The sequence below is a fragment of the Pipistrellus kuhlii genome, unplaced genomic scaffold, assembly GCF_014108245.1.
Source record: "Pipistrellus kuhlii isolate mPipKuh1 unplaced genomic scaffold, mPipKuh1.p scaffold_m20_p_11, whole genome shotgun sequence".
NCBI lineage: Eukaryota > Metazoa > Chordata > Mammalia > Chiroptera > Vespertilionidae > Pipistrellus > Pipistrellus kuhlii.
The window spans coordinates 11,074,543-11,099,940 of record NW_023425416.1 but is presented as its reverse complement, the minus strand read 5'-3'; the positions used below and the strand labels follow the sequence as shown (position 1 = coordinate 11,099,940).

At 37.7% G+C, this 25,398-nt stretch overlaps 1 protein-coding gene and 1 pseudogene across 5 annotated transcripts in view; one reads left to right on the top strand and one right to left on the bottom strand.

Moving 5' to 3' along the window:
• Nucleotides 1-25,398, bottom strand: part of CFAP20DC (CFAP20 domain containing) — a 207,228-nt gene that overhangs the window by 26,552 nt on the left and 155,278 nt on the right. For all 5 annotated transcript variants that reach the window (XM_036430673.2, XM_036430678.2, XM_036430677.2 and 2 more), the window contains one exon: nt 17,492-17,553. In XM_036430673.2, the coding sequence (XP_036286566.1) occupies nt 17,492-17,553 (62 nt within the window). The remainder of the gene's footprint in view (nt 1-17,491; nt 17,554-25,398) is intronic.
• On the top strand, nt 5,194-5,342 carry LOC118715810 (annotated as a pseudogene).

The window sequence follows — 25,398 nt, the reverse complement described above, 5'->3', positions numbered from 1 at the left end:
TATTCCTGGACTTTTGCTGGGTATATAAGAAAGCTTCCGACTCATGTCCACCACAGAGTGCACATGTAAATGACATCTATTGAGTATATTCTCCCAACAGAAAGAAAAGGATGAGAAAAGCTATATGAAGCTGTGATGTTTTTCCAAGAGGTCCTTTAGAATCTCTACATTCTTATGGGAGACTTAAATATTATTCCTTTATCCAGTGGAAGGATGCACATAGGATGAAAATTTACATTCCAAATAAATACAGCATTACTGAAGATGCAGGGGAAACAACTACCCCTGCAAATATCTGGGGTAACAACACAGCATATAATTTAAGTTGCACAGTTTTTGATATGAGCTTGCAACCTTTGGGTTAAACTCTATGCTTCTGTTTCTTCACCTGGAATAGAGGGCTGACAGAATTTACCACACTGGGTTGTAGCAGGGCTTAAATGAAATAATATTGCATATGGAAACTCTCCCTATCAATGCTTGCTACAGAGATGAAACCAATAAATAATAGATGCAGTAAAAGTAATAATGTTAGTAGTTATTATTATTTGAAATTACAGAACAAGATTCACTCTTAAGCAACCTTTATAATACAAAACCCTTTACAGAGTTATAGGACAGGTATGTGTTAAGTGATTTGTAACTAAGTTATTATCAAATCAAGAGCAGAAAACTTTGCAGCCCTTTCTAACTTTAACTAGAGAATAATTGCCTTAAAATTAGAATACAAAATAAAATCTTCTTAACTGTTCTGCAGAATGATGGGATTTAATGGTGCAGAAAGAGTAGGTGGCCTAACTTAATGCTCTAATTCAGCTCTCTGTCTTTTGTAAAGAATAACTGTGGGCATCATTTTCATCATTAAGTCAGATTACCAGATGCCGCACTTATGTACTGATTTCCATTTTCCTTTCAAAGTTTGGTTATTCCTTTATTATGTTCAGTAGTCAAGTGAAACAATGATATGCTAAAAAGGCTGCTCTGTGAGGTGAATGACAATTTAATTTTCCCCCAGCGTTGGCTGGCTGCACAAGAAAATAAAGAACTGGAGAAAGTTGACAGGATCCTTAGCTGTCTAGATTTATTTCCTATCAGTTGCAGGGTGTGTTAATTGTAACATTTCAGTTAATGAAAAATATTGTGATAGAACACTGATGTGGGTGATAAACGGACTTCTAAACAGATATGAGGGTGAAATGCTATTTTTAAAACATTGGGAGGAAGTAATCAGAATTCTTTTGTTGCGTGCACCATTCTAGTGAGTAAATTGGGCCTGCCAGGGAGGGCAATAATTCTTTCCCTTGCCAAACCACCATCATCATCATAATTATTTATGGTGTTACTGCAGCTGCTATTCAAACTAAATATGGACCTTGTTCTATAGAAAGCTGACATGCTAAATTGTAAACAAGGCAGAAAGATAGAGACATAAAATACTAGAAAGAGCAAATAGACTAATTACACCATTGATGGATTCTTTTATTCAAGTGTAGCATACATAGAAATGCACACTAATAAATGTATCAGTTCAATTAAAAATCTCAAATTGACCATAACCACCACCTGGGCCAAGAACAGAACCTCACTAACTCCTCCTACTAGTATCACATTCTGGGTTAACAACATCATATAAGTTTCAGGTGTACCACAGCAGATGGTGACTTCTAACACTACCAATCAGTTGGCCTGCTTCTGAACTTGGTATGAGTGGAATGATACAATATGTATTCCTTAGTTGTTTTACCTTCTTTCCACAAATACTACATTTGTAAAATTCCTCCATGTTTTTGAGTGTATATTGTATAAATATATCACAATTTACTTTTGCTTTCTACTATTGAAGGAGGGCAGGTTATTTCCAATTTGGGGCTGTCATGGCTGTGTTTATATTGGAAAGCAAAATTTTTTCTTTTTTCATTTGGGTCTGGTGGTTAGATGCCTAAAAATTAACTGACAATAGCCCGATTAGTAGGAGAAAAGACAATTTATTTACATGTGTACCTGGGAGTTGTAATCACTAAATAGCCAGAAATAAGAGGTTTATATGACAACTTAACAAAGGGGGTGAGTTTAGGTCTTCAGAGAAAAAGTATGGAAGGTTCTATTGATTTTTTTATGCTAATGGGAATGGACAGTCTGTATTTTCAAGAGGTCTTGCTTCAGTCAGATAATGGAAGTGCAGATAATATTTCTTTCTGCATCTTTTACAGCTCAAACATTTTCACTGGAAAATTATATTTATATCAATTCTTGGGGTCTGAGTGAGTCCTCACAATTTATATATGCTTTTGGGTGAACATACATACATTCCAATGATCCTATATCTAGGAGGGTTACTGTTGGGTAAAAAGATATGGTATGTTCAGCTTATGTAGATGCTACCTGAACAGTTTTGCAAAGTAGTTGTGCTAATTTATACTCTCATCAGCAATGTGTGAGAGTTCTAGTTTTTCTATATTCTTAATAAACTTATTGATATTTTATGTATCAGCTATTGTAACAGGGCATAGTGGAATCACAGTGTGCTTCATCTTCCATCCTGGGCCATGCTTTTTTACCTTCTTAAGTAATGTTCTTTAGTAAATTTCTAATTTTAATACAATCCAATTTATCAATATTTTCCTTTATGAATTTTGAGACTTGTTTAGGAAATCTTTTCCTACCTCAAGTCCATAAAGCTGTTCTTTAAAGTTTCTTTCTAGAATTGTGTTGTTCAACATGGTAGCCACCAACTATCAGTAGCTACTGAGCACATAAAATGGAATTAGTCTGAGTCAAGTTATGAATATAAACACACTGCATTTCAAGGACTTAATACCAAAAACTGTAAAAACTGTAAAGTATTTCATTCATACAATATTTTTAATTATTTATTTATTTAAGATATACAGAGGAAGATATAGAGATATAAAGAGAGATATTATATTAGATATAATATCTAATATCTTAACTTATTAAGAGTGAGTGAGTATGTAAGAGAAACTTAGATTATGCATTCATTGGTTGATTCTTGTAAGTGCCCTGACTGGGGATTGAACCCCCAATCTCATATTTTCTCTGGCTTTTCTGATTGCCCTCAGAGGGAAGTTCAGAGTGAAACAACTAAGTATGCCATTGCCAGAGGCAGAATTTAAATTAATTTAAAAATACAAAATATATTATGCTTATCATCTAATGCTGTAGGATTTTAATTATGGTTTATGCGGGGAACTGAGTCAGGGCTATGGAGAAGGAGCAGTCCCAATCTCACTTTAGTCATGAAAGGTTGTACAGAAGAGGGGGTAACTTTTAGAGTAGACAGTATTAGCAAGGTGATAATTCTCAGGTTCAGGGAATGTTATGTAGGTCAGGAATAGAGTCCTTTCGCTAACCTAGCTGATTAAATAAATACAATAGAAATTCTAGCTCAAAGAAATTATAAATCACAAGCTAATTCCAATTGGTAGCATTGCCTGGAGAGCCTTTTTGAGAAAGATTTTAAGTTTACAGTGATGCTCAAAGGGCAAGAAGACTGTGAACCACTAGCAACGCCTGCATTGGACAAAGGATGGGGCATAGCTGCACGTGTGTGTGAGTCATAACATTCCAGAAATCATATGCAATGATTGAATTATCATGCATCAAGAGTGTGTTAGAATTGGACTGTTTGTAAATTAAAATAATTTAGAAACACCATGTAAGAGTACCAAACATGCCATCACCAATTTATGCTGCTTTGACCTATTATTTTTGACTGAAGATACTTCAGAAACAGTAGACACAGGGAGAGTTCTATGACCTCCCCCTTTCTACCTAAAAGCAAGACATGAAATTTCCCATGAGGAAGGTGCCCTTTATGGTACTGGGCACAACTCAATCACCAAACGTTCTAATTAGCCCAGAGACAGCACCGAGAGGAATCTATTGTAATAAAAAAAGTTTTACTGAAACAACCCTTATCTTACATTAGTTTCCTCCATATATGTTTCCTCCCACAGTCTGCCACCTCTAAAAGCCTAAACCCAATTCCCTTTGTTGTCACTTCTCTATAAATTTATTGTTATGTGTTAAGATGCTATATAAGCTCCAAATTCTAACACTCCATTGAATTACTCATCACCTGATTTTCTCCCATATATATGAGCACTGCACACATAAATAACTTCTGTATGCGTTTCTTTTGATAATGTGTCTTTTGTCAGTTAAACTTTCAGCTGCAGAACCTAGGAGGATAGAGAAAAAAAGTTTTTCTTTTCTCCCCTACAATTTGGCTATTGATCAATATTAACATGGTGGGAGACCCAAAGGACTTTCTACTCAGCTATGGTCTATTAAGGTTGTAATAAATGTCCAGCAGAGACAGTGACTGTGCTTTTCCAATTTATGGAAGCACTGGGCTGAGAGAGAGAACAGGTTGGATGACAGAACTGAGATTCAGAATGAACTTGATAGTCAAGAGAATTGGTTCAGACACCAATATTTATTCCACCAGTATTTACCAAGTTCAACTTTGTGTCAGATCCTGGCACAAAATCCAATGACGAGCAAAAATAGATTTCCTGCCCTCTTTGAACTTACAGTGTGGAGGGTGAGACCAACATTAATCAGATAATCACACACAAATGTGTGAGTGCTGTAGAGTTAAATAATATTATGAAAACACATGGTCAGGAGCTTGAGGGTTCTCTACAGTGAGTGATGCTTGAGAAGAAATCTAATAAAGCCTGTAAGTATTAACCAGGCAAGATGGAAGATAAGGAAAAGAGAAAACATTCTAGGAAGAGTGAATAATGGGCAAAGCCCTGAGGGAAGTCATTTTGACAAGGCTCCGAGGGAGGCAATTTTGAAAGTGTAGCTAAAGCAAAAATCTGGAGGGGAAAATTGCACAAAATAAAGCTGATTCAGTTGGCATGCGCCAAACCACTCAAGTCTTGCAGGTCATTGAACGATTTTGTCCTTATCCTTCCTATAAGCAATGGGAAGCCCTTGGTCTTGATATGGGGATATCACAGTCAGATCTGGGTTTAGAAAAGGTTACTCTGGCTGCTCTGTGGGGATTGGTTGTGGTGAAAAAGCACACGTGGATGCAGGAGACCACAGGAGGCTATTGCAATGGTCTTGGAGAAAGATGGTGACAGTTTCAGGTGACCAAAAGCCCAAGATAAGCCATTAGTAGGATATGGATACTAAAAAAAACAAAACAAATGTGATTTAATCCCCAGGCAATAAACAAGGAGACACCTGATTGGTGGTGTTGCTCTTATATCAATCAGGGAGGGGCAAAGCAGATGTTCAGTCCTTAGTTCATCTTAGCTTGATGTCTGTGTCGGTGGCCAGAGCTGTTTCATGCCTGAGGCATATAAAAAAATAAAATGAAAAACAAAACAAATGTGATTTAAGCTACACTAACAGACATAGTGTCCTGGTCAATGGTTTAATTGTAGTCTGACTGTGAGATCATCTTATTCAATTTAGATAACATCAATTTGATAAACTCAAAAGTGTCCAAAGGAAGGCAAGTAGGACTATGCCAGAACCTGGAATGGTAAAGTGGACTTAATGCCGGAGAAATGAGACTGAAGGAGAAAATGGTACAACCTAAAAGCTATATTCAAAAGTTTCAAGGGGGATTGTGCGAAAGAGTGATGATTCAAATTACTGTTCTGGAAAGACAGCTAGGAACAAAGGGAGGGGGTATAAGGAAACCTAGAAGACTCAGTATAAGTAAGGAATGCTTAGTAAATGGACTGCCTGTCTCGTGCCACACTCAGCTTACCTCCCTGGCCCAGGTGTGTACAGGAGACTTTTGAACAGATGCTGGGTTAAATAATTTCTATGATCTCTTTAAACTCTCTAAGATTTTCTGATTTGCTCAAAGTGTGATCTTTTTTGGGAGGAACTTTATTTCTCACATTTCTATTAATATCCTACCATACTACCATCACTTTCTCCCATTTAATAAAAATATATACATCAGGCCCTGTGAAAACTCTTTACATTCATTTCCTCATGTAATCATTATAATAGCACTGTAAAGTAGATAACTGAATACAACCCCTATTTTTTAGATAACTTAATTAGGCTTAGAGAACTAATTTCACAAGGATCTGAATGTGGCATTTTGATTCCAGAGACTGTGCTTTTAATCAATGCATTATGTTACTTCTTACACCCACTTATTCTACTACATGTCAATGAATAGCATTCTAAGCTTAACAATTTTAACCAATTTCTAAACCTTATATATTAAAGTATATAAAATGTCTTTTTACAGTGACAAAATATAGTCAGTCTCATAGCTGCTAACTATGTAAGTCAGAATAAGGCTAGCTTATGCTGGGTAACAAACAGCCCTCAAGTTAGTGTCTTAAAAACAACAAAAGTTTATTTCTTGCTCATGATAAATGCATATAACAGACAAGCAGGGAACTCTGTTTATCATAGTCATTTAGAGACCAGGCTTATGAAACCACCACCACTTTGAATGCTCATGGTTGATGGCAGAGGAAAAGAGAACTCTGGTAGAGTTTACACCTGCAATTTAATGCTCCAGCCAAGTAACAATGTAGGCGATTTTGATCATAGTTCATTGATTAGAACTAGTTGGACTAGTTGGCTCCACCCAAACCAGGTGGACTTAGAAAAGCAGTCCAAAAATATGCTTGAAATTGAGAGAGTTTAGAATATTTGGCAAATCATGTTAATAACTACTGCAGACAATAAATATGCAAGGAAGCCAGAAAACACAACATTTACTATACACATTTCAGAATTTCTACCAAAAGAATATGCCTACTTCTTTACATAAGCTTTTTTACTTATCCCAAGTTGAGAGTGTTAATACATTAGGAGAGGGAAAAATGTACAAAATGTGCTGAATTCTGAAGTCCTCATTGTATACATAAAAAACAATTTGAACCATAATCATGTCTGTGATTCAAGCCCTGGGCATGCCATATTAGTGTACTTATTTGCACTTGGGTTACATGCAAGTGTTTAGACAGAAAATGTACTATTTTACTCCCTTACAAGTTTCATTGTACCTAATTATGTAAAGCCATCATTGGTGAGCTAAAGAGAAGATAATGTGAAACAGCTCAAGGCATATATCAGGTTTTGAATATTAACATATAGAAAAAACCCATTTACATACATTATATAAATTTTATTCTGAAAAATTTTTGGCAATGCCACTCCATCATTGTGAAATTAACTAAAACTATGTTATTCAAATCCCAATTTTATTTATATAAAAATGTAAACCTCTTAACACTTTTGCCTTCTAATAATGTTGGTAACAACAAAATAAAACAAATAATTCACCTTATTTCTTGCTATGAGTCAGAGTACTCAATTCAGATTTGAACTATGTTTATCCACTATCTGTGGGGAAAATATAGCTGTTATTCATTAAATACTCCATGATCTCAACTACAAAACTAAATCCTACAATGAAAATATGAAGACAAATCAATACTATCTATGAAGCATTTCCCCGGAAATGGTTGTTAAAAGATAATGACTTCTTCTTGTAAGTGATTTAAATGCCCAAAGAACAAGTAAATGTGGTATTAGTGTGCTTAAAACACAGTTAAAGTTTGTATTACAATACATATGCTAGTTTAGGAAAAAAACTGATTTTAAAAGCCAGTGATATTTCCTATAAGATCATTGCTGTGATATCTTAGGTTAGACGGTACTTTCCCCCCCTAATTTTAAAGCCACATATTTTAATAGAGAATGGTCTAAAATGTTTTTAAGGTCAAACTGAAAATATGTTGATAATTTAAAAATGCAAGCAAAGTGCTTTATTATATTATACTACCAGAATGTTATTGTGGTTTAAAAATATCATTAAATCAGCACAAACCCACACTTATCATTTCCTGCACATTTTTCACACCAAGCTGCCTCCTGACTATGAGTAATCTGTTAATCTGCTCTTCGCCTCACAATTCGTCAAAATGACAGATTCATTCCTTCTCTAATACATAATATCTTCATTTACTGTACGCCTTGCTGCATCTTTCTTTTTTGCTGGCACTGAAATTTAGAAAATCACAAGTAAATTTAGAGAATGTCACGTGGGTGGCTGTTCCTGCATGTTTCCCATTTCTTCCAGTATCCCAGCAGGAGAAACTCAAAGTTCTCTGGACTCAATGTGAGTTAATAGTATTTCTGATATGAAGGCAATTTCGGGTTTCAGTAAAAGTGCTGTTAAAGAGGTTGGAAGAGGGAAAATGGTAAAATATAAAGTAATTGTACCCTTTACCAAGTCAAAGCACTGACAATAACAGACTTTTTCTTCTAATGCAGTAAATAGATTGTCACCTGCCACCTCTCACCACTAGGTGGGAAGAAAAAGATATCATTTTAAAAGAGGAAGAAAGAAAGAAGAAAGAAGGAAAAAGACAGCATCCAGTAATTTAGGGATGATTTTACCCATGCAAAGACAGGGCTGCATTAGCATAAACCACCGCTTAAGGGAAGTCACACTGTGGTTTTATTTAAGCTGAGACCTTCGTTTTTATCATGATGCTGACTGTCCTCAGGTCAGGCCAGATCTCAGCCTTCTTATTCTTCGCTATTTTGATAATACAAATGATTTTGCTGTTTAAAAATAGTTTGCTATCAATTCAACAGACGGTAATTTACTCTCCCCTCATTTCTTGCTTTGATCCTGTTGCTTGTTAGTCTATAAACTCCACAAATAAAGAGAATGAAGAGCTGAAAAATATGAGAATATGTATAATTCTAGATAGCATTCTTTTATTTTAAGTAAGAGATAAAGCACATCATCTACAAATCACCATGTGGCTTCACTTGTTACTGATCCAGGAGTTCACACATCATAAAACCAAAGTCACAATTGTTAAGCTCAAAGGTCAAAAGCAAAGACATTGTTTACAGCAAAATGAGAAGCTGCCTTCTAACCAGTCTTGTTTCAGCACACACACATATGTATTTCCCATGCACACACCCAACACTCAACAGCAATTTCTTGTCCCAAGCACCAAATTTCATCTGATTTGTCTTAATCAAAAGCAAGGGAGTGGAAGGCTTTTAAGAATCAATGGACAAGAAAGAGTCAATAGAACAATAGTGTTGGTGTCAATTCAATCAAATCAGCTAGAGGTTGTTTGCCTTTTCTCCTTCAAGTCATTTGAAACAGGCTGGATGTTTGACTTGTACGGTATTTATTATACTGAGTGGGTTTTTATGCGGTAATGAGCAACGAAATGCGGAGTTGTAAACATAATATATTGCTTGAGTGAAAGTTATGTTTTAACTTAATAAATTTCAAAAGTACTGTTTTTCATTAATAAGAGAAACAAAAGAATTATGTACGAGGAAGAAGTAAAACTAACTGCTAACAAAAGCAGAGGGTGTGAGGGGCAGAGGTCTGGAAAGGCTGCACTGGGGCCCCCAGCACCTTTCCTGAGACATTCACACTCTCACTGCCTTGATGACACACAGGGAGGACTGGTCTGCAACAGGCGGCTGAGAGCTCCCTGAAGGCACACTAAAGCCATCTCTCCACGATGCTCTGCACATAGTAGGTGCTTAAAAAACACTGAATGTTGCTGAAGATGTGAACCGAAACACTTTGAATCACTTTGTGCTGTAGAGGTTCCTTGTTTAAACAGGGAAGCTATTCTGCATTTACCAAATGAGGGATGAGGTGGCGAGTCCACGGATATGACTGGCTGTGGCCATGTAACCCTCAAGGTGGTCCTCTTCTCCTCAGGCTCATGTCATGCCTGCAGTCCCCCATTGCATCCCTCTCAGGTAGAATGGAGGTGAATGTTACAAACTGAACTTAGTACTTCAACTTTGTAAAGGTGGTTGTTACTTCAGAAGGGGAAGCTGAATCTTTTAATTAAAAGCTGAAACTGTAAAATGTTGGAATGGTCAATAATGGCTTTGGTAATTACTCTTTCACCAGACCCCACGCCAGAGGTAATCTGAGTTCATTATCTGGATGGACAGCAGGGGCTGGGGAGGCGGGAAACTGCGGGAGTGGAGCGCTAGTCAGAAATGCTAGGACTCTTCAGGAGCCATCATTTCAGACCTAGAAGCCGTGGGGAGGTGGGGGAGGATGCACTCTGTTGTTCTGGATCTCTTCTAGGAATGAGTTTCATGCGTTTGTAATTCTGGAATACGTGATAATAACTACAATATTGATGAGTATTTCCTCAGTCCTAATGGCTTAAGTCTCTCATGGAGCACATCTGAAGGGGGCTCAGAGTGAGGTCCGAGAGACCTGGTCTGAAAGCAGGCAGACATCTCACCGAGACACTGAGAGCTGATGCCCAGGCAGCAGGGCCAGAATGAACAAGCGGAGAGAGCAAAGAAAAAAGATACTGGTCAGGTTGACAGGGGTGGCACATAGCCCTCTAGGGTGATGGCTCCTTGGGGTTTGGGTCAGGGTGATTGGGATAGGCATGCGATCTGAGCTAACTGGCTCTGTAGAATAAATGTCCAGATTCAGAACAGAATCAGACAGGCCAAGAGCAGAGGCAGAGGAAGGGATGGGGCAGAGCATCCATTGGTTGGTGCACCATTGGGTCCCAGGGAACTGCTGGGTCCTGGGGAACCCAATGGGAATGGCACCCTTAAGTAGTGCAGGGCATGGTCCTAGGTTCAGAGTGTTCAAGGTGAGAAACGGAAATTCTTGGTGGATTTGGTTTGATGCCAGCGTGCCTTTAGCTTGGGTTTTCTCTGGGGCAGGGCTAGAGAAGCCGTCTGAGCCTGGCATTGGCTGTAAACTGGGGAAGAAAGGGGCCCAGCTGGGTCTCTTTGTAACTGGTGTTTATAGAGCCTGTTGAAAAGGCTGGACCAATGGACTGCAGACCTCTGGGAGCAGGAGGGGCATAGAAACACTTGAGTTTAAGAGGCACCAGCTCCACTGGCTCAGATTATCTAAAAATCTATCTATCTATCTATCTATCTATCTATCTATCTATCTATCTATCTGCTTTCTATTATATATCTATCCACATCTACCTACTTATCCTGTTTCCCCCAAAATAAGACAGTGTCTTATATTAATTTTTGCTCCCAAAGATGCACTAGGTCCTATTTTCAGGGGATGTCTTATTTTTCCATGAAGAAGAATACGGTACACATTTACTGTTAAATGAAAATAAAGAAAATTTATTACCTGTATACGGTATGGTAGTACGGTAGTTGTCAACACAAACCAGACAAACAGTATCAAGAATTTACTCATTTATTCAATGATAATCATGTCATCATCTTCTGGAACATCATCATAACAATCCAATTCCTGAATTTCCTGGTGAATTTCTTGTGACTCCATTTCTTTCAGAATCAGTGGGCCAAATCTCTCATGTTTAGCCTAGGGGGGCCTTATTTTCAGAGGATGCCTTATATTTCACTCAGAAGGAAACCTGTAAGTAGGTCTTATTTTCGGAGGATGTCTTATTTTCGGGGAAACACGATAACTATCTATATCCGTCTATCTACATTCTACATCTATCTATATCTATCTACTTAAATATATCTATCTATCTATCTATCTATCTATCTATCTATCTATCTATCTATCACAATTAACCAGGAAATTATAGCCTGTGCTTTTATTCGAAGGAGAAATATTTGTTAAAAATTTTAAAATATGATCCAAATGTAACCATTTGAAGAGAAGCAGGACATGCAATTTCTGTATTTCATTTCATTTATTTACACCTTTCTCTCATTTGTACTGGCTGGACAGAAACGTAAGCTGTAGAAGAGAAGCCCATCAGGCTGTCCCGACAACTGGTGAGAAAAGAAAGATGAAATCACTGTGATCAGCCCAGAGCAGGCTGGTAGGTTACCACAACAGGCCAGCTCGCCTCCATCAGGCGAGCCAGTGGAAATTGAGGTCAGCGGCTATTAATCATTTGTCAAAGTCTTCAGGGCTTTATCAGATAATTACAGTTATAAGTATGTTTATATCACAAAACATGTGGCAAAGCCTGGAAGGATTCAAGCCCTAACACAATCTGCACTGATATTTAGAAATACAGAAGATGATAAATCATAAAGCAAGCACTTGAGAAAACCATGCCCTTCATTACTGGGCATTCCAGAATTATCTTCTATATTGTTTATTTCCATAAACATTTAGAGCTTTATGAAGCCTTAGACTACCTTCCCCCTTCCCCTCTAATTTTCCACTGAGTTGTAAAAATAGCAAGTATAATCATCATTTGAAGGATTGGTTATCAACTCCATCCATATAAACAGACTACTAGAAAGTAATCACAGCTTATTTTATAAAACCCATCTCTGAGTAAAAATATCTTGAGCCATTCTGAAGAATCTACATAAACACATTCATAGATGTGCGTAAGGGACAGCTCTAAACCCCACAAACCAAGAGAAGGCATTTGAAAATAAAGGACTTAAGGCTGCAAACAGCATCCATTTTCTTCCACTTGGCAGCAAGTTTACATGCTAGAAAACACTTCTCAACACGAGTGAACTGTGAAATTGTTTCCTCCTACCCAACACTCCTCTAAATTGTATTAGATTGTTAGCCACTTCTGCACCTTGTCATTGAGGCTGTCAGCGCCCCAAGAGGCAATGCAAGTGGACTGGAGGCCAGGGCCCCAGCATTTGAGGTGCTGCCTAATGTTAGTCAGTCTGTTAGGAAAATACAGCCGGAAATATCATGCCCATGCCTAACAATGCAAGGGGCTTCGTTGGAAATCTAGATAAGCAAGATATTATGGTCAGGTGAACCATGAGTATTTTAATTCCTAGATCGAAAACATTCAGGAAACGATTACCTTTATGTCTTGCCCAATGAGTGCAAGTGAATTATTTTACTTAGAGAAAAACAATATATGAATATATGCAGTGTTTTAGCTATTTTCATCCTAGTCAACACTTCAAAACCCAAATTTACCTACTTTGTGGATTGCATACTACCTTTAACTTTTTAATAACTTTATTAATAAACTTTAATAATAATAAACACAAAAAACTACAAAGGTAATTATGGTGCAGAAGTAAAGACCTTTTCAGAATAAAATGTAAAGGAAAGACTTTGGGCGTATTGCTTGTTCTGTTACATTAATGAAACTAATTGAGAGTTGACTCTGTATGTATGTGGGAGAGAGTGATATAAACTCTCAGGTCTCTGGTAGTGCAGATATTTCCCTGAAGCTGGTGTGGCATTTCACCTCCGGAAGGGCTCCGCCTGCTCTCCTCGCCAGGGACCTGCCTGTGCACACGCCCCAGCACCGTCACCTTTGCATTCTGTGATCACAGCCACATGGAGCCCAGGAACTCAGGCAGACCTTGCTTTTCATCCTTATTCAAAGCCTCTGGAGGCTCACCTTTCAGATTAGGTGAGGTCAGGTGCTTGTTTATCCAAGAGGGTGGACTTACAGACTTCTCTTTTCATTTTAAAATAGTTTTTTCTTATTTATTATCAGCATCTTTTAACTTTAACATTTTGCATTTTAGAGTCTAAGACATGAGATACTATTTGTAAGAAATATAATACAAATCTTAAGAATCATAACTTTTAATTTTGTTAAATTATGTGTATTACATGATTCAATTGATTCCATTTTATATGATGATCTATGCTACCCCTCATAATTTTATCATCTTTCTTATTTATGGCCCAATAATGCCTTTCTGCCAGTTCTCCAAGCTGCTGAATGTATGAGCCAAGAGCCACACCATATAATCTTCAGGTTTCCTGCTGCAGAAAACTGGTGGATAACTTGTTGGCAAATGAAATTAATGACATTTTTTTTCCTTTAGAATTTGGTTTTTAATTTTATTATGTAAAAATCTAAATTAATTTTTCCTAGACGAATGGACATTTAATTAGTTAAATAAGCATACTATCTGTTTAATTAGTGAATTTTCTTATATTCTATCTTTGAGAAATGAATTTTAAATGTGGTATTTAAAGTCACATACTACCACATCTCAACATTAATTAATTCATCCAATATTATGAAGAATATTTTCTATATAGGGTTCTCTTCAACAGTAGGTCTGGTTTTCCTATGTAAGATCTATGAGTCTCATTAAAGTCCCAGAATATCAAGCTGCAAAAGATTCTCGAGAGCATGTAACTCAAATCCTTTCTAGGACACATTAGGGTGCTCATGTAATTAGGTGAGGTTTGCATAGATTGAGAGGCTTGTCTAAGATTATTTATTGTGTTAGTGGCAGAATGAGGATGAGAATTAGGGTCAGTTTCCCCTTTTATTGAAACAAAAGTTTCCACTTAAAATATATATATAATTAATTTTTACAGAGAGGAAGGGAGAGGGATAGAGTTAGAGACATCAATGAGAGAGGAACATCGATCAGCTGCCTCCTGCACACCTGCTATTGGGGATGTGCCAGCAACCAAGGTACATGTGCTTGACCGGAATCGAATCTGGGACCCTTCAGTCTGCAGTCCGATGCTCTATCCACTGAGCCAAACCAGTTAGGGCAAGTTTCCACTTTTAACATGTCTTATTATCACTATCATTTGTTCAGACTACAAATTCTGACTTTGTCACAATTTGGACCAAACCTTCAAAGTTTACTCATATATAGAAAAAGAGTTTGTTAGTCAAATCTAGATGAACTACATGATTACAAGGAACATATTCACATATCAAGAGATAACCGATTCTAATGATGTTAAAACACCTTTTATATATACTAAACCTACAGTATCACTTTTGAAACTACTATTATATTTATTTATGATAGTGACAGGTCAATTTAGAAGAGGTCATCAATAAAGAACATTTACTCTGCCCATGTCATGGATATTCTGGTCCCCATTAAAAGTGCTGTGAACTGCGTAGGTGGTCTCCTGGCTTTTACATGGCTTTGATTTGCTGTTCATTGCTGATTAGACCAGAAGTGGTTACTTGGCCCAAGCATAGTCAATCATGTTCTCCTCCCTGAAGTAGGAATTGGATTCAGGCATAGCTTGCCAGACTCAGCATGTATGTGTAATATGTAAACTCCAGAGCCATCAGCCAGCCATGTGGCTGGAAGCAGAGAGAGCTGGTGCGCAGAGAGAATGAAGCGGACCCGGGAGTGAGTTTCAGGCTCTCCTAAGGCCTGGTTGCCCTTGCTCCCAGGATATAGTCTATATTCTTATTTAACAAATCCATGCTATCTATCTGTCTGTCTCTCTCTTTTAATATTAGCTAAGTTGTTTTTGATACATGTAACCGATGAGTCTAGTTCAGACACTCTGTAACACAGGTCACACTCCGGAGCCAGAGCAATGATGCTGTCACTGGTGTGTGGCTCCTTCAATGGGACGAACCACAGTACAGGTGAAAGAGCTTGATAATGAGGTGCATGAGGATAATGAGATGCATTATAATAACTAAGACTTTGTGTGTGCAGCTCGAGATAGACTGATTTTTAATAAATTCCTAGTATACAATAAATAGTAATAAAGCAATACTGGCTTATACAGATAAACTACCTTATTTACTAGTAGCTATTAGAAAGCCGTATGATACTACATATATTTCAAAACTGAAATTCAGATTTCCTTGTCCCTAATGAGCCTGAAATAATGAGATTTCTTTATATCGGGTCTAGTAATAATTAATGTCGTTTTTAAACATTAGTTTAAAATCTTGCTTGGTGTTGACTTGTATTGACATAACCTTCAAACACGTGGTATCTACAGAACGTGTGAAGTGCAATTAACAAGTTTTGCTTGAAAAAGTTTGTGTTTGGTTTGGTTTTTGATGCAAAACTAGGGCTAAGAAGATGGCGGATGAAGAGCATATTCAGCACTGCATGCTTTACGAGTTCCAATTAGGAAGAAAAGCAAGTGAGGCTGCAAAAAACATCTGTAGTGCTCTTGGTCAAGATGCAGTTAGCGCCAGAAAATGCCAGCGTTGGTTTGAGAAATTTCGTGAGGGAAATTTTTCATTAGATGACAAGAGTGGTCGAGGCCGTGTGTCCAATTTTGATCAAGAAGCTCTTTTGGTACAAAATCCTCAAATTACCCAACAAGAGCTCGCGACAACTTTAAATTGTTCACAAAAAACAATTTCCAATCAATTGCGTGCACTTGGCAAAGTCCAAAAGTTTGGAAAATGGGTTCCTCATGAGTTGACTGACAACAACCGTAATCAAAGAGTCACAATTTGCAGTTCGCTCCTCTTTCGTCAAAACCGTTTGCCGTTTTTAGAGCAAATTGTTACCGGAGTTGAATGGGTGCTGTATATTAATTTGAAAAGGTGGCCTCAATGGTTGGACAAAAATGAGGCTCCGCAGCCCACACCAAAACCTGACTTGCAGGCGAAAAAAGTGATGTTGTGTGTTTGGTGGAATTTTAAAGGAATTCTTCATTATGAACTTTTACCATCTAACCAAACCATTACAAGTGCAGTGTATAGTGCCCAATTGGAAAGGTTAGCCCAAGCTTTAAGAGAAAAAGAACCCGCGCTGATTAATCGGAAGGGCGTAATTCTTCACCACGATAACGCACGACCGCATACTGCAAGAATCACTGCTGAAAAACTGCGCCAGTTGGAATGGGAAGTTCTCCCTCAACCTGCATATTCTCCTGATATTGCCCCTTCTGATTACCATTTGTTTCGTTCTTTGCAAAACTTTCTTCTTGGAAAAATATTTAATAATGAAGAATGCCTCAAAAATGCATTGACCGAATTTTTTGCATCAAAATCACAAGAATTTTACAACAGAGGGATTAAAATGCTTCCTGAGCATTGGGCACAAGTAGTAGAAAACAATGGCAACTATATTGTTGATTAAATTTTGTTGTATTGTTTAAATAAATTCGATTTAAAAAAGGTATTAGAAAACGACATTAATTATTACTAGACCTAATATTGACAAATGACTCATATGCCAATGCCATTTTTAAAAAATGAAGTAATTTTGAGATTATAAAAATTTGAAATAAGAGAGAATAACTATTTATACTTGTATAAGCTATTTTGATAAATTTAAAGGTACCAAAACCATAAAAAAGATTTATGCTTAAAATGTACTAAATATCAAATACCTATTAAATTGAAGTATCTAAGCAAGTAGAATAACAATGAGTAAAGTAATACTTACAAGAGTTTGCCAGGAACTGTGCTAGTAACTTTTCACGTATTAATTCATTTGATCCTCCCCAAAACACTATGAGATTATGATGCCTGAATTTGAGTTTAATGACCTGCTCAGTGTCCCACAGCTAGGGACACTGTGCTATTTAAATAGCCAGAGTGCTATTGAAAACTAGGTAGGTTGTTAGCCAATACACCATAGTCTAGATAACAAAAGTAGATTGAGATAGGCATGCGATAATGTTGGTAACAACAAAATAAAACAAAACAAGTTGAGTGATGAGTGAATTCCTTAAAACAAAACAAAACAAAAAAAACCTTGGAAAGTTCTTTGGCAGTTTTGAAAAACAATTTCATGAAACCAAGAAAAATGCAGAATACAACTAATCTTTAAATAAGGAATTTATATTAGTGATGATTCTTACCGGGGGTTAGAAGGAGAAGGTGGATTCATTTCTTTCTGATAGTGCCGACCCTGGTTGACAGGCTGTAAGAGACAAACCATTTGTGAGTAAAAACTAATCAGTATCATACTCCTGACATGTACTTTCACGGACACTCTCATTACTGTAATTTTCCTCCCAGAAACAATCTGCAAGAAGGGGCTGGCTTATTTTAAAGAAGAGTTGCAGGCTGTTTTGGAGATCAAGCTAATAACAAGGTGATGCATACGAGGAAACCGGTCATTTTAATGGCCAGTCAGTGTGCTAGATAGCATCCATGGTGCAATCAAAGTTCATGGTGGATCCTCCTCCTTTCAGAATTTTGTGCTATTAACACTGGTTGAAATTTCCAGATACAGCGAAACCAAACAAAGTTTCTTGTTGTATTAATGCTGCATCCCAAGTACAGGCAAGAGCCTGGGGCATATAGATTATATATATATTTCTATCTCATTATTAGTAAGTTTGCAAGGAGAACATCCATTTTCATTAATGGAATTACACATGTATTGTAGATCTTGGGTTAAGGTTGTCATTTCCCCCAAGTGTATAATAAAACCTCAGGCATTAATCAGAGAGCTGAAAAATGTGGTGCCAATACCCAACAAAAATGTGAACTCTCAAGTTTTCCCTCCACAAGAGACCTTTAAGTTACTATTTCAAAACACAGATAAACCACCATATCCCATGCAAGCCTTAACTTGCCTCCATTAGAACTTGTTCTATAAAAGGAGAAAATTCTATTAGACCTGACACAAATTCCATTTTTCAACATTAGCTCCAAATATTTTCCTATGTGACCATCATGTAATTATAATATGAAAATCATTTTTAATGTTTTTATTTCATGATGAGTTGAAATTTGGTAGACATTCTTGAATTGCACTCAGAGGGCTTCAGTTAGTTCCTTACCCAATGGGGCTGGTTAATGTTTTCTCCCCCAAAATGTGACCCCACGGTGCGACACCAACCAAGAAAAAGTGTGGCCAGGGTGCCTGAACATGGAGAGCACATATTGCTTATTTTAATAGATCATAAAATATTAATGACATGCATGATGGGAATCCTTTGGAGTAAACTGTCTTCCTCTATAAATAATGTCTTGGAAGTGTTCCTTTAATTTAAATCGAACACCCTGTATGATGATCACACTCACTTAGCCTGCCTCTCGGTGATGTGCCATGAATGTAAATGTACTCAGATACTTTGGTAATTGAACCAATATCAATACATCACCATTTCAGTGATAAGAAACAACAGCTGGGAGACCAGTGGAAGGAAAAACATAAGACGTATTTGATCTCACTAGAGAAATAAGATTTTTAGCAATTTGCAAGTGAAATTTAGTTCTAATGATTTAGGCTTTATTATTTCACAGCAGAAAAGGATTAGCACACAAAGTGCCAAACAGGTTCCCTAGACCAACTCACACTGGTGCCAAAATACTCGAAATAAAGTCTTCATTGATATTCTAGTACTTCAGCAGGATTAGGCCTCCTGTGAATGGAACTCTGCTATGACTTTAAGAAGAATTTCTATAACTCTCTAGGCATCACAGATCTGATTTAGCCAAATTTCTATTTACTTAATTTTATACTATTGATTCTCATTGATTCTATTTACACTTGTCCCTATCCCTGTATTTCAATGCCTTCTCCCACCTCTGGGGAATAGAAATGGCTACAGAATCTACTTTGTGACTCAGCTACATCTTAGCCCACATAGACTTGCCTGCCCATGTTTGCTCATGTTTATATCAAACAGATCCAATGATACAAGGAATAAAAGGGAAAACAATTATTGTAATAAAAGGTTCACATTTACAATGATTTTTAAGTGTCAGAAAACAAAACAAAATAATAACCACTGGAAACTTTTCAAAGTACTAAGGATTACAGATATGAATAGATAGAAAGGTAAATAAAAATGTTCACTTAAAATAATTGTAGGCAATGTAATTTGTCTGAATACTGGATTTTTAAATTTAATTTGTACTTTTGAAACTTAATGACCAAGTTGTTACTCAAAAAACCTTATCCAAAAAGGAACTTAAATTTAATAATAGCATTTAGACTTACGCATGTAGCTGCTATAAAGGGACTTAAAAACCTCCCTGCTAATGACTCAGTGGGGGAAGGATGCAAGTGCCCTACAAAATGTTTTGTGGCCCACTTCCCTTTCTCTGCACATCTTCTAATTTTATAATCCAACTCAGGAACAGAAAGGGATTATGGGAATGATGCAGATAAGGAGCTCCTTCAAGATATTGCTGTTCCCATGACTTTTGCTTTGAAACTTTGAAAGGGCAGATCTTTCACTTGGGTGAGGTCTTTTGTCTTCTAGGCCCAAATCAGAATGCATGAGCATGTGCCCAGTGGTTTCTAAAGCTCTCTGACCATGGGTGGGGGGAGTGGGAGAATATAGTGGGTTGTATGAGCCAGATATTCCTATCCACAGGTGGAAATAGACATGTTTCTATACATATGCAGCAGTAAACCTATTTCTACTATTTCTAGGTAGGTAACATCATTTGAAAGCACCAGTTAAAAAACTAAAATTGATTTTTTGATTTTGGAATTCAGCCATATTTAGAGAATACTATAAGAAGAAGCCAAGGAATACCAACCGATACCTACCAATAACTGTGACAATAATGCTAATGGTGGTAACTGATATTTATTGTTCACTTACTGTGTTCAATCCTTGACAGATATTATCTCATTAGATTTGCACAGTGATTCTATGAAATGGATAGGACAAACAATTCTATCTAACAGAAGAGGAAATCCAGCCTCTGGATGTTAACCAAGGTCATGCCAGCCAGGATATAGTGGAACCATAACTGGAAACCAGGCCATTTAGTTTCAGTTCACTCTCTAACCGCTAGAGTATGTACTTAATCCAGCTGGGGATCACCTGGTGTGGTGAATACCTAAGTTTTTAAATAACAAATATGACAAACTCAGTTCAGTTTACGTCAGGAAAAAAAGAGGTACATTTATTTGAAATGTATAAGACTACCTCTTTACCATAAATTCATTTGATTTCATTACTCTATATTTAACATTAAAAAAACTAAGTGTTGCTACATTGCTAAATTTGGGACAAATGCAAGATGTAATAGACAATACTTTGAGAATGAGGAAGGCTAATTTCATGCAGCTCAGTACTGTACTGACTCTAACACCAGTTATATAACCCTATAGTGCCATGATGTCCGCTCCTCTGAGTTATCTACAGCTTAGCTCAATCAACTATTTACCTTTTTAGTTCAGGATTAAAAGAAAACTCATTACACTTAAAGACGGCGGAGAAATTAATGAATCTGCAGGTCAGAACAAATTAAGACCTATTAGAGCTTGAAATGCCAATATATTAAGTATTATATATTGGACACAGAGCAGCCAGCAATCATCAGGTAAAAACTGATATGCTGATGAGCAAAGAAATGGAACAGATCCTAGAAACTCAGGAGCTCGTCCTTTTGGTGGTGCTGTTGCTATGCACTAGTGTCAGAAAACCACTGTCACAAAAAACTAACTACCACTAAGCACAAAAGAAGCTCTGCTTTTCCACGATCAAGCTGCTAGAAATTTGGGGGTGAGGGAGAGAAGTAAAGGCTAATTAAAAGAACAGGAGATAAGATAATTGTCATGTTAAAAGGTAAAGACAATATTTTCATGTTGTATGTAAAGTCTTATGAAAATGGCAATCAAGTTGCAAGGTTAATCAAGGCCATAAATAACGTGCCATCATATTTTATTAAGTGCGTTTTGCCTCGTGTTCGTCCAAATATACTCTGCAATATGCCATTTGATGGACGCACGTGTTGAGTTTCTCTCTCTCTCTCTCTCTCTCTCTCTCTCTCTCTCTCTCTCTCTCTCTCTCTCCCTCTCCCTCTCCCTCTCTCTCTCTCTCCCTCTCCTTCTCTCTCTCTCTCTCTCTCTCTCTCTCTCTCTCTCTCTCTCTCTCTCTCTCTTTTAAATGAGCTGAGGGCTAATGTACTTGGTTACAGGAATTCCTCTTAACTTGAAGGAATGGTGGCTTTGAGGGCCTTGCTTGCTTACAGGCTTGCATGCCTGTGAGGCATGCTTTTCCAGAATGTAGGTTATAGATGGGAGAGAGAAATAATGAAATAATGAAAGAATTGATTTGTAAAGTTCTGAGGGGGTCGGTCTGGATTCTAATGATTAAGGTCATATTAAAGAACAACAGAACCTCTGCCCACCCTTACAGCCCTCAGTGGTCATAAAAAAGGGAAACGTCCTAGAAATCTTTTATGATCGCCCAAGTGGCCCTTGGAGAAGCGCAGCTCTGGGGAGCAGCAGTTATAGTTAGCCTGAGTGTCCTCTGTTAGGCACAGGACACATGCACCCCATGCTCTCATTCAATTTTCATCATGCCGAAACGAGGAAGGCTCTTTATTATTCCAATTTTATAGGCAACTGTGCCAGTAAATGAGCCAAGGTTGGCTGATGCAGTCTATATTTTGGTCATCACATGAACCTGTCTCCATTAATAACTATCATTTTTTTAAAAAAGAAACACACACACACACACACACACACACACACACACACACTTGATATGGTTTTATGCATTGTCAATCAAAATCCCTCACCAAAATAAAATGCACTTAGAACTCCATTGTAACCAACTCCTAGTGCCCCTCCCAAGCTTGCCTGGGCCCAGCTTACAGCTAAATCTCATGAGGGCTACTCCTGACAGAAACCCTCCAAAATTGATGAGCTGTAGCTTGGTTTCCACAGAAGTTGTAGAGTATTGTTTTAATTGAATTTAGTTCTAAGTTAGAAACTTTGAAAAATTTGTCTGTCAAAGGCCAGAGGATTCTCAGCAGGCTTGATTTATTTAGCAGGAGAAGCCAACAAAAGCCAATCTGCTATGAGAAATATGGTTACATTTAAGTACTCTTTTAAATGACTAATTTATAACATCTAAACACCATTTAAACAGCACATATTACTCTGAACTGTACAGATGCTGGGGGAAGCTGAGGAATCAAAGCTTGTAGTAAACACAATAGACTTTGCTAAAGACCTCATTCTGGTTCCAGACTGCAATGTGTGTGAAGTCCTGAGATAAAGATGCTAAACTAAATGTGACCTGCCTAAATCTCCTTTTAAAATTATTGGTCATTAAGCCTTGTCCAGAGGGAGATTTCTCCTTTATGAGTATATATATATAATACCCATTAATCAAATCTGGGATGTAAACTATTACCTGCCTCTTTAAGAATTTATTTAAGCAAAGGAAAGCTAATTTATTTTAAGATTTTGATAAAAACTACTATTTTAGAGTAAAAAAAATATTTTAATATTATTGATTGATTATTCAGCCAATGAGTTAACAACCAGCCCAGACTGAGTGTGACCTCATGCCAGGCTCTCTGCTCAGCATAGTCCTGCCTTCAGGGAGCTTACAACCAGGTGTGGGGGATGCTGGCCACAAGGGTACCTGATGTGGTCAGTGCTATTGTTGAGCCTGAAGGCTACGGGAACCCAGAGAAGAGATAGTTCTGTGCATGGTGGCTGAGGGTCAGAAGAGTTACATGCGGCAGGGACACTTGAATTGGGCCACAAAGAGTGTTTAGGAGAAGAGGGATAGACGGTCCCCAGGCAGAAGGAAGAGGCATGAGCAATGGCATGATTGACATGATCTGGATGAAAGGCATGGCAGGCTGCACAGAGTAGCTAGAGCGTGGAGTAGTTAGTTCCGTGAATGTGGGGTGGGAAGTGGGTGGTGATGCTGAGACAAGTGAAAACTCATTTCAAGTCTGGTTCAAGGTAAATGAAGAAACAAAGGTACAGCCACGAAGTTATCTTGTTAAAGGAGAGACTCCACCCTCAGTTCCACAGATTTACTGCTGTTCCTTTTCGAACTTGGAATTCCTTTCTCTTTCTTTCTACGTGGTGAGTTTGCATGCATTCCTTTTAAAAACATTTAATTAATTAATTAATTAATTAATTTATTTATTTTTGTTAATCCTCACCAGAGGATATTTTTTTCACTGATTTTTAGAGAGAGTAGAAAGGAGGGAGAGAGAGAGAGAGAGAGCAACATCGATGTGTGAGAGACAAATTGATTGGCTGTCTCCCGCCTGTGCCCTAAATGGGGCCAGGTATCGAACCTACAATCCAGGTACATGCCCTGGATTGGGAATTGAACCCAAGAACCTTCAGTACATGGGCTCACACACTAACCAGTGAACAACACCGACCAGAGCTGCACTGATTCTTGAACTCTGGTTTAACGACACCTTTTTTATGTGAAGCATCCCTGAAACCAACATGTAGAATGAATGTTCCCAGAACTTTTATTCTGTCATCACTTGTTCCCAGAACTCTATTCTATCATCACTCACTACCCTGACTGACAGGACTCTGCTTCCCTGCAGTTTGGTGAATATCTCAAGGCAGGTAAGGCTTTATTTGTATCCCCAGCATAGTTCACAGCATGTGGTACCACTCAAACAAAATGTGAAATAAATTGATGTGACACAGACAAGCTAGGCTGAAGTGAGAGTCACCATGGAGATATTCCTGGCTGAATATGGAGAAAGGAAGTTATATCTCTCATAATGAAGCCTATAGAAGGGCTGCAAAAGACTCTGGAGCTAAGTCTTGTGGGATAAACAGGTATAAGGTACAAGGATATGTGAGAGTGCATTTCCGGATTCACAACTGGGACTAAAGCTGGGAGTGAAAGGTGGGGAGCAGTGAGAGATGAGACGAGAGGGGGGCAGGTGTTAGATCATCGGGGGCCCTGCAGGCCAAACTAGAGGCTGGGGGGTTATGAAAAGGCTTGATGCAGGGAAGAGATAAAACAGATCTGGGCTTTAGAAAGATCACCAATGTGAATAATAATAATAAAAATTACCACTAACATTAATTTATTAAGTGCTTATTATGCCTCAGATACAGTGCCAAGTGCTTTTCCAAGGTCATAGCTTGGATGTGAACCTTGGCAATTTTTCAGAGCAGATGCTCCTATCCCTCAGGCTATGCTGCTTGGACTGGAGATACAGAGGTATTGGGAGACTGTTGAAGAAATTTGCATAAAAAATAAAGTGCCAAGGTTATGGTATAAGTAGGGAGGATCAGGAGGTAACAGGAAGAGGTGAGACTCAGGATTTGGAGACCAAGTGGATGTGGACCCCAAAATAGGGGGAGGGGTCCTCCAAGTTTCTAGTCTGAGTGCCAGCCTGGATGGCAGCCATCACTGAGCTACAAGAGAAGCAGGATATTACTGAGATAAATAAAGTTATGAGTTCTTTTGTTCTTTTTCACGGTCCCTGTACAACTTCTAAAGGGAAAGGTATGAGCTCTCAGAAAAACCACAATAGTTCTTGAAAATTGCTATTTAAACTCTCTATGAGCAACAAGATGCAGTTCATTAAGAAATGTAATTTTCCATTTGGTGATAGTTCTGATATTGAACTTGATGCAGTAATAAATACATCTTATGAATACCATAGGTAGGCTTTTCAATTATTTTCTCTATCTAAAATATTTCTATTTTTCATTTGGTCAAATAGAGGGGTTATTAAGTTCATTATCAATGATGTTGTTTTTGGCCAAATACTTTTAGAGAGGATTTCAGTCCTTGCCAGACAGGACAGTGATGATGAGAACAGTGTATCCAGGGCAACCGAGAGCTCAGCCTTTTCAGTCCATAAATAAGCATTCCTCAGCTTGCCCTTTGTAATGCTGGCCTCCAAGCTGCTTCATGACGGAAGGAGCTTGTTCAAGAGGCCACTGTTCCCTTTCTTTCTTTTGGTTTAAATAAAGCTGATGAATGTTTTATAAGAAAGTCAATGTTTCAATGCCATTGTAAATAGCATTGGCAAAAATCTGCAACTTACACTGATG